Source organism: Alligator mississippiensis, chromosome 2 (genome assembly GCF_030867095.1).
Source record: "Alligator mississippiensis isolate rAllMis1 chromosome 2, rAllMis1, whole genome shotgun sequence".
Classification (NCBI taxonomy): domain Eukaryota; kingdom Metazoa; phylum Chordata; order Crocodylia; family Alligatoridae; genus Alligator; species Alligator mississippiensis.
In genome coordinates, this window is record NC_081825.1 from 240,063,829 (window position 1) to 240,077,274 (window position 13,446).

Sequence of the window (13,446 nt, forward strand, 5' to 3'; positions counted from 1 at the left end):
TACAACTGCATGTTGCCATATTTAAGTCTTAAGTAGCTCTTTCAGATTAAATAAACTGCTGTGCATGTTTGAAATAACTATGCTATACAAATAAGTTCTCTCACTACTATCATAACTATTATACCTATATTTGTAACAGAAGAATGTAAGTTTTGTTAAACGTTTGTCATTCTAAGTATCAAATGAGCTTTAGTTCAAGTGCTACCACCACTATTTTTAAGTGCGGGGTTGCTTTTAGGAGTGGAGCTAAATAGGGCGAGGGCAGAGGCGAGCTGCCCGCTGTGAGCTTGGGGCTTTCCGCCCTGCTGCCGTTGCCCTGGGAGCCGTGCATTGGCCACATCGTGTCTCCCACCTGACAGTGGGAGGCATAACTCACCGCCCCCCACTGCCGCCAGACAGGCAGGGGGCATGAAGCCAGTGAGTGGCTCCTGGGACAAAGGCAGGAGGATGGAAAGCCCTAAACCTACAGTGGGAAGCCCATGTCTGCCCCATCCGCAAATCTCCCCCCCTGCCCTGCACCCCCTGGACGAGCTGCCTGCAGTTCCTTCCCAATCCCAGCCCTGGGGTCCCATTCACTGCCCTGGCTAGGCAGTGCCCTCAGCTCCAGCCCCTACGTCTGCCCCTACCCCACTCCTTTCCTCACTGTGGGGCGTTCAGTCTCCTCCCCCCCCCCCCCCAACACCCCTTCCCTTCCAAAGATTTACCTCCAGGGCGCTGCTCTCCATGCTGCCCAGCTGTGCTCCTGGCTGCGTGCATGCTGCAGCTGCATGTGTGCATGTGGTGTCTAGAGGCCCCAGCCAGAAGGCATAATTTATTTATTGATATGTTATTGGCTACAACAGCCAAAAAAAGCTGAAAGCTTATAACATTAATTTTCCTTTTATCAGTGTCGATCCGATACGGCACTGATAGATAAGTGCACAGCCTGGTTCAGTCCCCCCAGTGCTGCCCCCAGTCCACAGCAGCAGCCTGCCTTTGCCCTGCACACAGATCTGGGGGGCATAAACACCCTACGACCTCCTGGGGTGCGCACAGCGGCAGGAGCAGCACCCTATTTCCCCTCCCGTGCCGCCGAGACAAGCTGCTTGCAGCTCTGTCCCTGCCCCGCCCTGCCCTGGTTGTGCAGTGCCTGCCCCAGCCCCCCTCCCTCCCTCCCTCCCTTACTGTGGGGACCTCGATCTGCCCACCTCCACTCTTCCCATGCCCCTTCCCTCCCCTCCCCCACAACAGACTTACCAGCCAGATGCTGCTTTCCACGCTGATGAGCTGCACTCCTGCCCACCTTCATGCTGTGCGCATGCATGGGGCATTTATTGGCAACATTATTGGCCACATCAGCCAAACAAAGCTGATTGCCAGTAATGTCAATTTGCCTTGTATCAGTGCCAATGTGATATGGGACTGATGTATTGGTGCACCTCTAGTTTTCTTTAATATTTACTAATCTATACAGGAACCTCTGGGAACCCCATAAAATTGGGCCCCTAATAAAGTCCATGGTCTGTTGTGACCTATTTATAAAACTTTTCTAAAAAGGTTACTTGAATATATTATCTCAAATAGTATATAATTAAAAGTTATAATCTGTATTCTATGATGATATCTTTGAGCTTTAACGCATCTTACATTAAAACTATCTTTATATGGGCTTATAATTTAAAAAAGCATCTTAAAATAAAAAAAAGCTTAAATTAAAAAAATTGTTGATTTTTAATCCAGCCTGTGTAGTGGGTTCCATCAGTTCATCTAGTTTTTTCTCTTTAGCCCTACCTAGGGAGGTGACAATAATGAGTGCACTCTGTTTTCATGCAGCTGTGTGTTTGGAGGCATCTGTGCATGAGGAGAGGTTTGTTCTATGGCCTCAGAGCTGGGTGCCACGGAGGATGGCAGCTGCACAGAGCTGGCAAAGCCCCTCTATCTGCAATATCTGGAAAAAGCTCTACGACTGGATCAGTTTCTCCGACAGACATCTGCCATCTTCAACAGAAGCATATCCAGGTATCAAAATCTTTCCTATTTTAGATATAGGACACCTGGAAAATAAAGATTATGTAATATTGTTTCTGAGTAAACCCACAGTAAAGGGTTAATTATCCAGTATGAGCTCTGCATTTTAAAGCATTTTATATTGCAGTCTTTTCATCTTATATTGATTGGTAACTTGACACATTATAGTAGCAGAAGGAACTCAGGGAGTCATCTAGTCCAACCCCCAGCTCAAGGTAGGAGCATACCCATCTATACCAGCCCAGATAAGTATTTGTCTAACTTGCTCTGAAACTGCCTGCAAAAAAGGTTCCACAGCTTTTCTAGGTACCCTTTCCAGTGCATTGTTAGTCCAGATGCAAATTATCAAAGCCTTTCAAAACTTTTTCTATAGTTCAGTGGTTGATTCTGTTTGTTAGTTTTGTGAAAATTAGGTGAAATTTATTAAATATTAAGTTGATTTTACGAGAAGTTAGCCTTTAACTATCTGTAGCATCACTGTACTGTGGCCAGATAAAGAATTATGTGGTAGGAAACAAATACAAGTATTAAGATACAAATCTCCAAGTATGAAGTACCTTCCAGAAATGATGGATTTTCAAGTTTTTGACTGTTCTAGAATAGGGGTCACAGCACTGAAGCTAGGGTGAGCCATGACATATACACATTAAGACCTGGAGAAGAAATGTGCTCCAGACTTGGCAAAGGGTGAGGCCGATCCCTGCTTACCCTTCCTCCAATTTCCCAACACAGCATAGCTGCTGGGAGATGAGATCAGAAAAACTGTGCTCAGGCTTAGACTTCTCAAGGAAAAGTTCTATGTGTGATAAGCTAAATGAACTCTCCACAAACTGATTCAGCTGGTGACTCAGAGTGATAGTGGGGTGAACTTTCACTTTTACCTTTGAGAGGATGGCAAACTTGGGACTATTACTGTACCTTAACCCTACCTAACCAAATTTGCCACTTTGTCCCGTGATATATTTGGAGGTATGTTGTGTATAATGTGATTATTGTCTTGTTTTATTGCTTCATTGTGTTTGTGGCTGAGAAACAATAGTGTTTATTGAGGCCCATAAATTCCCAGCAGAGCACTGGATGTGTTTCCCTATATAGGACAGCAAGTATATTGCAGAGGCGTTTGCAATGCTTGCCTTAATTGCAATTTCTATAAAGAGTATCATATGTAAGTTATGAGAACTGATCTTCAGAGTTTTTAATTGTGTAGTGGCCATCCGTCAAGCCTGATTTTTCTACAACTTTCCTTTCCAAAATTATTCAAGCTAAATTGCATTACACCCTTCTTCCTATTTTCTTAAGATACTTCCATCTTTCAATCTGTGTTGCATTTCTTTTTTTATTGGATCATTTGTTAAGCTCTTTTAATAAGTTGATAATGCTGTCAAAATACAAAACAATTGCCAAATTCATGGAAAAAAAACTTAGCAATGGCTAAATAATTATTGCATACATATAGAAACCTTTGCAGTCCCTAATTCCCAATCCCCTGTATAAGTGTCAGCCCATAAGAAAATTGGATATTGCAGTTGCAAATTGTCCCTGATTCTGTGTCTTTCTTTCTTGCTGTGATCATGTTTTATTACTCTTATTACAGTGATGAAAGTGAGGATGGACTGGATGACAATCCTTTACTGCCTCAGTCTGGGGGTCCCCTGATGCAAGTTAAGGAGGAACCCCCAAACTCGTTGCTTGGGGAATCTTCTGAAGCAGGGAATTCGGGGATGTTAAATGCACATTCCCTCAATGGGATATTGCAGCCAGGTAAGTTGTTCATCAGACAGAATTCCTGTTTGCTTAAGGTCCGGTGCGGTACAGTAGTATCCTTGATTGGGTTTGTGGAGTGCATTTTTATTATAAAATAATGACTGCTTTTTAAAACAAACGTTCTTTCTTCTTTCTCAGAGCCAAAGTCAGAAAAGGGGAGTCTGTATAACTTTTCCAAACTGAAGAAAAGCAGAAAGTGGCTGAAGGTAAGATTATTGAAAGGGAAGGGGAGCTGTGATCAAAAACTGCTGTAGCATACCCACTAGTAGGTCCCACCCAGAGTTGGGAAATCAAAGGAATTTTGTGATTTTACTCCCTGTTACACTTATGGAGTTCTGAATGCTTTTTAAAGAAACTTGAAGTTGTTAATAACTGTTGATTAAAGTATGTTTCACCCAAATACTAGATTGTACCTACTAAATTGAAGTTGCATGTGGTTCACTCACGTTTTGCCCTCTGTATCTCTTGAGTCCACTTCATTTGACCTCATCTTTTCAAAACTTTAAATTTAATGAAAAGCTGTTGAAAGTATAGTTGCCCTAACGTTCCTGAGCATTGGGGCTTCCTGTCGCTGCACCGGTGATACAGTGAAGACCTCAAGTATGTAGATTCAGCCTCATGGGGAAGCCCTTAACCCAAGGAAATCTTTCCTTAGCGTTGAGACGTGTAGCAATTCTGTACCACCTTTCTTGGGTGTTAGAACAGGGCGTCTGGCTATGAAAATAATGTGTGGCCAGGACTCCATTATGCTTCAACAGCCCCTTGTCAAGAATAGCTTTAGGGAGCCATTAGCAGTTGTTTGAAGGTTTGTGTAATTTACGTCAGGGACCCAACTGGCACAGTATCAGCTCCATGGTAGGAGGAATATAAAAATAGTTCAAAGCCATGTTTGTAACCCCTGCTTTTTAGGTGTACTGTGTGCTTGTTGGACCAGCCAAACTAGAACTATTTTTTCCAAGAGAGAACTTATGAAGATGTGATATCATCTTAATTGGTATATTCACCCCTCTTCATGGGCTGGATCAGGATGTGGCAGTGGGGTGAATGTCAGCAATGGTGGCTGTGGGGCTCAACAAAGCCATCTCCTCCCCTCCTTACCAACACATGTCACCCAACAGTCCTCCCTTTGTAAGATTTTGGTGGTGGGGCCTCTCCCTGCTCACTGTGCCCCCAAGTTCCGAGACCTTCAGAAGGTCCCACAGGCCAGGCAACACAGCTCTGCAGGCCATGCATTTGACATCCCCGGTATAGAACATGTATTTGGAAAGTGTACATATGTGTACAGTAATGTGTGAACATTTTGTATTTCTCTGAAAAGAGGAAGATACTTTGAATTCTTATTTGCTCTTATACTGTCTTGGTCTCCTGGTCCCTGTCAGTCTTCTGCTTTGTATTAAACTGACTACTTATTAAAAAGTTTTGAATACCCTGTTATTGAGAGGGAAGAAGACCTTTAATTTGCACCAAAAAAAATCCCTCCAAAGCTCTAACAAAGCTGAACATTACACTGCACACAGTTCTTGTTCTGGGCAGAGGAAGAAAGAGAGACTGCATGTGACACATACTAGCCACACTGCACTACTGAAAGGTGTTCAGATATTGTCATGTGTGCAGTAGAAGAACCTATGTAAAACAGAACTGTGGTCATCTTGGCCCTGGGATTTAGTTACCTTTCTTTTCTAAAATAGTGATTAAACTGATGAGGCTGAAGGACTAAGAATGTTTTAGTTTAATGATGAGTGTGCATTCAAAAATGTGAAGCAGGTTTGATACAGCATCCACACTACAGTAACTTGTAGTCATAACAAAGAAATGGACATTTGGAGACCATCTCAACCTTGTGCCTATGGAAAGAAAAACACAGAATGATGGCTTTATGTCATTTTTACAACTTTGTTCTGGAGCCAGCTCCACTGAAAATGAAGTTGTTTTAGGAGCCACCTTTATCTAGGCTTCAGACCACGAGTCCATCAAATTTGATGTCTTGCATCTGATACAGATATAAGTAAAGGCAACAGTGTTGAAACTGCTATGGATGTTATATTCCATTTCATAGAAGAGAATAAAAACTGCTTTCCTGCATGGAAATCCATTTTCAGTGGGTTCAGATAGGAAGCATTACCTAAGAACAAAGTATTGTTGTTGAGCCAATCCTGCAGCTATTCTGCCTGAGTAAAGAAGTCAGCAAGTAGGGTCCATAAGTAGTTAAATTAGAGATCATTACACTCTTGTCAGAGCATTCTCCTGAGTGATGACTCCAGCGACACGGATTCACCCAGCGATGAGGATGGAGAGGAAGAGGAATTTTCTCTTTCCAGGGAGGAGCTTCACAATATGCTTCGATTGCACAAGTATAAGAAACTGCATCAAAGTAAATACAGCAAGGACAAAGAGGTAACTATCCCAGTGGCGAACCCCAATTTTTACTTGATTCTTTTTTCCCCTTTTTTCTTTTAATAGGGTGCAATATTTGGATATTAATATGGTAGAATATTTATTCTTCAGCCTATTTGCAAAATTTGTTAAACTTTTGCAGGCTCGGAAAAGATCCTATTCAGCAATCCAAGACAACCTAATATATGGTCCAAACAAGTATAACTTAAATTAGGTCCAGATGAGTGGGCAAGGTGCTGGCCTGCTTTTTATATTCCCTTATAGTAAGAATCCCCCAGTATTACATAAAAAGGTGTACTAGTAGCAGTACATTTCCCTTCCCCAGCCCATATGCTTCTCACTAGAGTGAGCTTACTGTTATAAAGATGAGAATTCATTCAATACAAGCAGTGGCCCCTTGCATCTAGTCTCTACAGGCTGCAGTTCCACTGTTATCAGTGGAGTAGCTGTAATTGTTTTGTAGAATCACATATCATCCAGTGGCTTCACTTTGGGCAACTTGTCTTAACCAATATCAGTGCTAGAAATAGAGGAATACATATTTTCCAAACTTTAGGGACAAGATTTTTATTTCTTTTGCAGTTTTATTTATTTTCATTATTTTTCCTGTTTCCTTCTATTTCAGTTGCAGCAATACCAATACTACAGCGCAGGGTTGCTGTCCACACATGATCCGTACTATGAGCAACAGCGTCATCTCCTTGGGCCCAAGAAAAAGAAATTTAAAGAAGAGAAAAAATTAAAAGGTGAGGAATATACACTGCATTGCTAGCTAGTTTGTGTCTAAATTTGTTCCATACTGTATATTCGTGTAGCATGTTGGGGTCCCAGGGGTGGTTGTAATGCCTCCCTGGTGTCTCTGCAACCGTGCCCCGTTTTGCCCCTAGGGCACCTTTTCTTCTTTCCTGCCACGCCTGGATGTAACAATAATAATAATGGAGAAGCTACCCACAGGCCTTTGTGTGGCCCCCGTCCAACTGGACTCCCACTGGCCTTTACTGCTCCCAGGCCCTTTGCTGGACCTCTCTGGTCTCAGGCCCCCTGCTGGACCTTGCTGGTTGACCATGCCCTGCAGGGCACCTAAAGCCTTAAAAGCTAATTGCATGGTTCAGTCCTTCCCTATACCATGCCCCAAGCCTCATGGATGTTACCGTAACATTGTCCGCTGGTTGGGGGCTTTGGCCTCCTCAGCCTCCACCTCTTTACTCTTGTTAGACCTTCTAGCCCTGGCCCACTGTATTGCACCTGGGTTTGAGGCACTAGCTCTGGTTTGGCCCTTTTGGGCACCTTGCCCCTGGCCCCTATGAGGCTCTGTGGCCTCAGTCTCTGCCCACTCCTGGCTCATTAGTCACTTTAGTCTTGAGCTTGCCCCTGGCTATATCATAACATAAAGCAGAAACAGTCCTCTGCCCCTTTAAGAAGGAAAACTTTCCCTCACCTAGCCTAGCCTCCCAGCCCTGGGCTATATCCTAGTGAGCTCCCCTAGCCTCACCAGAGATCCAGATGTGGCACTGCAAATCCCTTCAGGAACCCAGCTGCCTGGGAGCTCTTCACCCTGTGGCTGTCAGGGAGAGACTAGCCTGCTAGTCCACACCTCTGGCTTACATCCTTCCAGGGCCCTGCCCCCTTCCCATCAGCAGACTGCAGGGTTGCCTGTAGGTGTCTGCTAATTGGCCCAATTGTCCTGTTATCCTAACAGCCTGCAACTGCTGTGTCCTGCCTGGCCTGCTTTTGCCTTGAAGTAAAAGAAGGCCTCAAGCTCTGTGTTACAATCCACCTAACAAACATTATTCTTCAGCACTTTTTAATAGTAGTACAATAGGTAAAACCCCTTTTTATAAAAGAAAGAATATAAGATGCATATTATGGCTTACTTAGCTCCCAGGGAGAATTGGTATGAAAAATGTGATTGGAAAGTAAGAGTTTCTGGCTCCAACTTGTATGTTCAGACCTCCGTATTACACCTATCTACCTCATTCTATAGCAGTTGATTACTCTTTTAGTTGCTTCTTGACTCAGTAATGATTTTGAATCCATAGCTGTCATTGCATTCAGTTTTCTTGTAAATATAGTACATCTTTGAAAAGCTTAAGATGTTGCCAAGAACTTGGCATAGCCCTCCCTATGTGTGTAATTCTTCTGAGCAAGAAATTATGGGGAGTGGGACTGTAGTCTGAAAGCTAAGGGAAGTTTATAGGAAATTGCTATCTGTGAATTAAAATAGAACTATTTCTCTCACCTCTCAGCTGGAGTGTCTCAGATGCTTGCTTGCCAGGAAATACAAGTTTCCTTTTTTGAGTGAGCTGACAAACAGCTGAAAATCTGGGAGGAAACAGGAAAAGAAGTTTGTAGACTATCTGCAAAGCAGATTCTGACTAATGCAACTACTGGAAGTCTGAGATGTGTTGGAGGTTATTTTGGGCATCCTTCCTTCTCTGTTCTTCTGCACATTCTTCCAACTACGTGTGTTTTTCCCCCCAGGACCTTGTAACATACTTGGCTTTGCAGAATCTCAGAAGTGTATTTATTAATAATCTGATCCTAATTTTCTCTTAGTTTGTCTGAACAGCTAGTAACTGTATTGAATTTAAGATCTTTTTCAAATGACACTGCTTGATTTGAGACTTTTGCTACAGAATGCTGATCTTGTTCTTTTCAATATCTGTAAACAGATCTTCATTCAAGTGTAGGAAGTATTGCACTAGATCCCAAATATTTTAATTTAGCAGGTTCATTTATCTGTGGAGAGGATCTAATTGGTGCTGCTGAGCAGTAAGGGGGGTTTCTTTGGTGGTCACATGATGAAAATAGGGCCACTTATAAAGAATATGTAGTCCCAAATATGGTGGACATAGATCCAGTCTTTATGTTTGGTCCCATTTGTTTGAAGTGGCTAGTATGGCAGGGTTAGGCAGAATACATGAACTGACATGGAGGATCACAAATGCTAGGAAAAGAACCTCATCTTGTCACCTTTTTTGCCATGCAGCCAAATTGAAAAAGGTTAAGAAAAAGAGGAGACGGGAAGAAGAACTCTCCTCAGAGGAATCACCACGACGCCACCATCACCAGACCAAAGTTTTTGCCAAGTTTTCGCATGATGCACCTCCACCAGGGTCCAAGAAAAAACACTTGACTATTGAACAGCTCAATGCTCGCCGGCGGAAAGTCTGGCTTAGCATTGTTAAAAAGGAACTGCCAAAGGTGAGTTTGGCCAGTTGAATTGACTTGGAGGATGCTAGAGTCGAGATAAAATAGAGGATTGTGTTATCAAGAAGTCAGCATGATAGAATTAGTAGACCCAGCACTCTTTCCTGCCTATGCAGGGGGTTGGACTCGATCTATTGAGGTCCCTTCCAACCCTAACATCTATGAATCTCTGAATTAATTGACCAGATACCTCTCTGTTATTCCATAATCCATCAGGTGGGATTGGTAAATTTGCAGCTTTTCCTTTTGCTTTTTTTTTAATATATTAAAAGCTTATTAGATTTTAGTTTATTTTTAAGTGAAAGGAATATAAGTGCACTGAAAGAAGGGAAAAGCTGACTGTGGGAAAAGAAAGGGCGGAACAGCAGAAGTGCAAAAACAGAGGAGAAATCTAGGAGTTGTTTCAAAGACAAAGGACATAAGTGAGGCTTTTCTTTGAATTGCCATTGTTCAGCAGTAAAAGAAAATGAAGCATCATTTCAAATAACAATTTTGCCTTCTTTACAATGAAGAAAATTATTTATCATAGAATCATAGAAAATGAGGGTTGGAAAGGGACCTCAGGAGGTTATCTAGTCCACCCCCTGCTCCAAGCAGGACCATCCCCAACTGTATTATCCCAGTATTGTCAAGCCTGATCTTAAAAACCTCCAAGGATGGAAATTGCTCTCAGGGTAGACTGTCCCAGTACTTTACCACCCTCCTACTGAGAACTTTTCCTAATATCTTACCTTAACTTCCTTTGCTTTAGTTTGAGCCCATTGCCCCTTGTCCTGTCATCTGGCACCACTGAGAACAGTCTAGCTCCTCCATCCTCTTTGGAGAACCACCTTTCTCAGGTAGTTGAAGGCTGCTGTTAAATCCCCCACCTTGGTCTTCTCTTTTCAGAGAGCAAAATATTTTTAAAAGTTTAATTTTAAAAAAATCCTTCAACAGTTGCAATGCATGAGTATTTCCTTAGTAGCCAGTAGGAAGACCATTCTTTTGCTTCAGAGAAAAGCAGTATTCCATTTAGTTAATTATACAAGGCCATATAATATTAGGGCTGTTGGGCACACGTGTATTCAAAGCTAGTTAGGTAGCTTCTAAAATGTTACTAAGCCAGACTGCTTATATGGTCATGTAAAATGTTGTCTCCTTGCAGGCATACAAACAGAAAGCTTCAGCACGCAACCTCTTCTTGACTAACAGCAGGAAGGTAAGAGGGGTTCAGCCTTATAGTGTTTGCTTATTATACATTGTGTAAGAAACATTATTTCTATGTTGCTTTCATCTCAGTGCAGTAGTGTGTCTTTAGACCTTTACTGATAAGGTAGCATTTATGGAAATACATAAGTTTTTGTCATTATAAATTTTCTTTCACTCTAGGTCTTTAATTTGTCCCTGTATAAGTAGGAATGTGACTAGAAACTGGTGGTAGTCTCAAATCCAGCTCCTAGGGCCTTTTTTGAAGCTAGCAAAAGTAAATGGGTATCCCCTAATTCAGGAGTGTCAAACCCATTTGGCTGGAGTGCAGGGCTGATCTGTGGGCTGGATCAGGCCTGCAGGCCAGCCTCATGTGCTGGATTCAGCCCCCAGCACTGATCTGGTGTGGGTGCCACATGCAGTGTATGCCCTGACCTTGATTATGTGTGCTGCTTGCACCATGTGCGTGAGGTGTGACTTCGCATGGGGCCAGTTTGGTACATGTGCTGTGCATGGCACCTGTGCTGGACTGGCCCTTTGCCCTGGATCTGGCATGCAGGGCTGGTCTGATTTGGACCAACTCCAAACTAATGTATAAGGCTGGTTTAGTGCAGGCACCACATGTAGCATGCACTCCATACCAGCCCTGGGTCCTGCATATAGCCCATGCCAACTCTAGCTTTGTGGGGCATGTGGCACATAAAGCTGGACTCAGGCGTGTCCTGCATATGGCGCCTGCACCGTACCAGCCATGCTTACCAAGATCCAGCATCGGTTTGTGGGCCTGATCTGGACCAGCCCAGGATCCAGCTTGCAGGGCCGGTCAGGTATGGGCACTGCATGCAGCACATACTGCAGACTGGCCCCAGGCTGTGTGCAGCCTGTGCTAAATGGGCTCAACGCACAGGGCCAAGGCCAGCACATGCGGCATGTGGGGCCAATCAATGATCCGTAAGCAACTCTACGAGCCAGATGTTATGGCTCCATGTGTTGGGTCTGGCCCGTGGACTGTATCTTTCGCACCCCTGCTCTAACCCCTGAATTGAGTAAGATTTTGTGAGCAGGTTGTCCAGGTCACCAAAAATTATTAGTCTTCTTTTTGCGAGAGGCAAGGATTTTTCAGGGTGGTTTCTTTTATTGGACCAGCTGCACAGTTGGAATAAAGTTAGACAAGCTTTCGAATGCAAGACATTCTTCATCAGGTCACTTGGGCTGGTATGTGTGCTGCTTGCAGTGCATGCTCTGGCTCCTTCCCTGCATACCACATGCACGTGAAGCTGGTTCAGTGTGTGCCATGTATGGCACCCATGCTGAACTGGCTTTGTGCACTGGATCCAGCATGCAGGGCTGGTCTTCAGACCCTATTTGGACCAGCCCTGGATCCAGCATTACCTCACGAAGAATGATGCATTCAGAAGCTTGTCTAATTTTATTCCAACCATGCAGCTGGTCCAATAAAAGTTATTGCCCACAAAAATCCTTGCCTTGCATAATTCCTGAACCATCATGGCTACAACATTGCTCTAACACTACGATAGCATTCTTTTTGGCTGTCTCAGAAAAGCAGTTTCAAGTTAGACACCAAGAATAAAAATGGTATTGTCTCCAAATAGAGTTTGGGAGGACAGTAGGAGGAAAGCTGGTATAGCCACTGTCAGTTTTGTAACCTTTAAGAAAGTCTGCATTCTTCCGGTCTGTCAGTGTGGCATGTTTAATGAGCAATAGATGCACCCTAGCAAACAAAATCATGCATTTCTTTTGCAAGATCTGGCTGTTAGAAAACATTGCCTTTTGTCAGTGGTTATTTTAAACCTGTTTTTTTCTTCTGTTTCTCAACTCTGTAATGCCATGTCAGTTGGCCCATCAGTGCATGAGAGAGGTGCGTCGAGCTGCCATACAAGCCCAGAAGAACTGTAAGGAAACTCTACCACGGGCACGTCGCCTCACCAAGGAAATGCTGCTTTACTGGAAGAAGTATGAGAAAGTAGAAAAAGAACACCGCAAACGGGCTGAGAAAGAAGCTCTGGAGCAGCGCAAGCTGGATGAAGAGATGAGAGAGGTAGGATCCAAACCACAGGCAGCTGATAGGTAATCAGGTAGGAGTCAGGACTGAACTGAAGAGATGTAGGAATGACTCCAAAAGTTCAAAGCAAGTGTTTTTTGGTTTTGTTTTTTATATTTTATATTTATATTTTATATTTTATTGGACCAGCTGTGTAGTTGAGATGTTAGACAAACTGTTGGACACAAAGGGCACCTACGCACATGCCTAACGACTGTTCCGACTCATGATAATTAGACATTAATTGAGTCTTTTGGATCATACTACTGAGCATGCTTCAGCAGCCTCAGTGTCTCGTGTATTCAGCGTCTCTATGCTTCAAAATAGTAGCAGGAGCTCTTTAACTAAAGCTGTTTGAGCAAGCTTTAGTTAAAGCACCCCCACCACCATTTTGAAGCATGGGATTCTGAGTTCACAAGATGCTGCAGGCACTTTAATTAAAGCAGCTCTTGGCAGCTGCTTTAATTAAAGCGCAGCCCCCTCACCACAGAGTACATGTAAAGACACCCAAAGTGCCCTTCTTCAGGTCATGCTTTGTGCCCAAAACCGTGTCCAGTATCTCTCCCAACTATGCAGTTGGTGCAGTAAAAGATCTCACAAAAGACCCTTGCCTCTTAGGGCATTTATACACATATCTTTGTCTGCTCCAACATGTTGGAAATCCAGCATGTTGGAGCAGACTCGATTAATCGTCACTGTCGATTAATTGACTCTGCGGAGCATGCAAGCTGATGCTCTTGGTGCTGAATTGCATATATTTGTATAAAAAGCAAAATGCACGTCAGCACACAGAAAATGGTGGCAGTGTGCTTTTGAACTAAAAT

The 13,446-nt window shown here is 43.3% G+C and overlaps 1 protein-coding gene across 6 annotated transcripts in view; it reads left to right on the forward strand.

Moving 5' to 3' along the window:
• The window catches only part of INO80 (INO80 complex ATPase subunit), a 126,714-nt gene that overhangs the window by 19,753 nt on the left and 93,515 nt on the right, over positions 1–13,446 (forward strand). For 5 of the 6 annotated variants that reach the window (XM_059722987.1, XM_059722986.1, XM_019496558.2 and 2 more), the window contains 8 exons: positions 1,813–1,998; positions 3,602–3,768; positions 3,910–3,977; positions 6,007–6,165; positions 6,791–6,911; positions 9,155–9,369; positions 10,520–10,573; positions 12,416–12,619. In XM_059722987.1, coding sequence (XP_059578970.1) covers positions 1,856–1,998; positions 3,602–3,768; positions 3,910–3,977; positions 6,007–6,165; positions 6,791–6,911; positions 9,155–9,369; positions 10,520–10,573; positions 12,416–12,619 — 1,131 coding nt within the window. In that variant the 5' untranslated portion in view covers positions 1,813–1,855. The remainder of the gene's footprint in view (positions 1–1,812; positions 1,999–3,601; positions 3,769–3,909; positions 3,978–6,006; positions 6,166–6,790; positions 6,912–9,154; positions 9,370–10,519; positions 10,574–12,415; positions 12,620–13,446) is intronic. The other variant, XM_059722988.1, reaches the window with a different exon arrangement.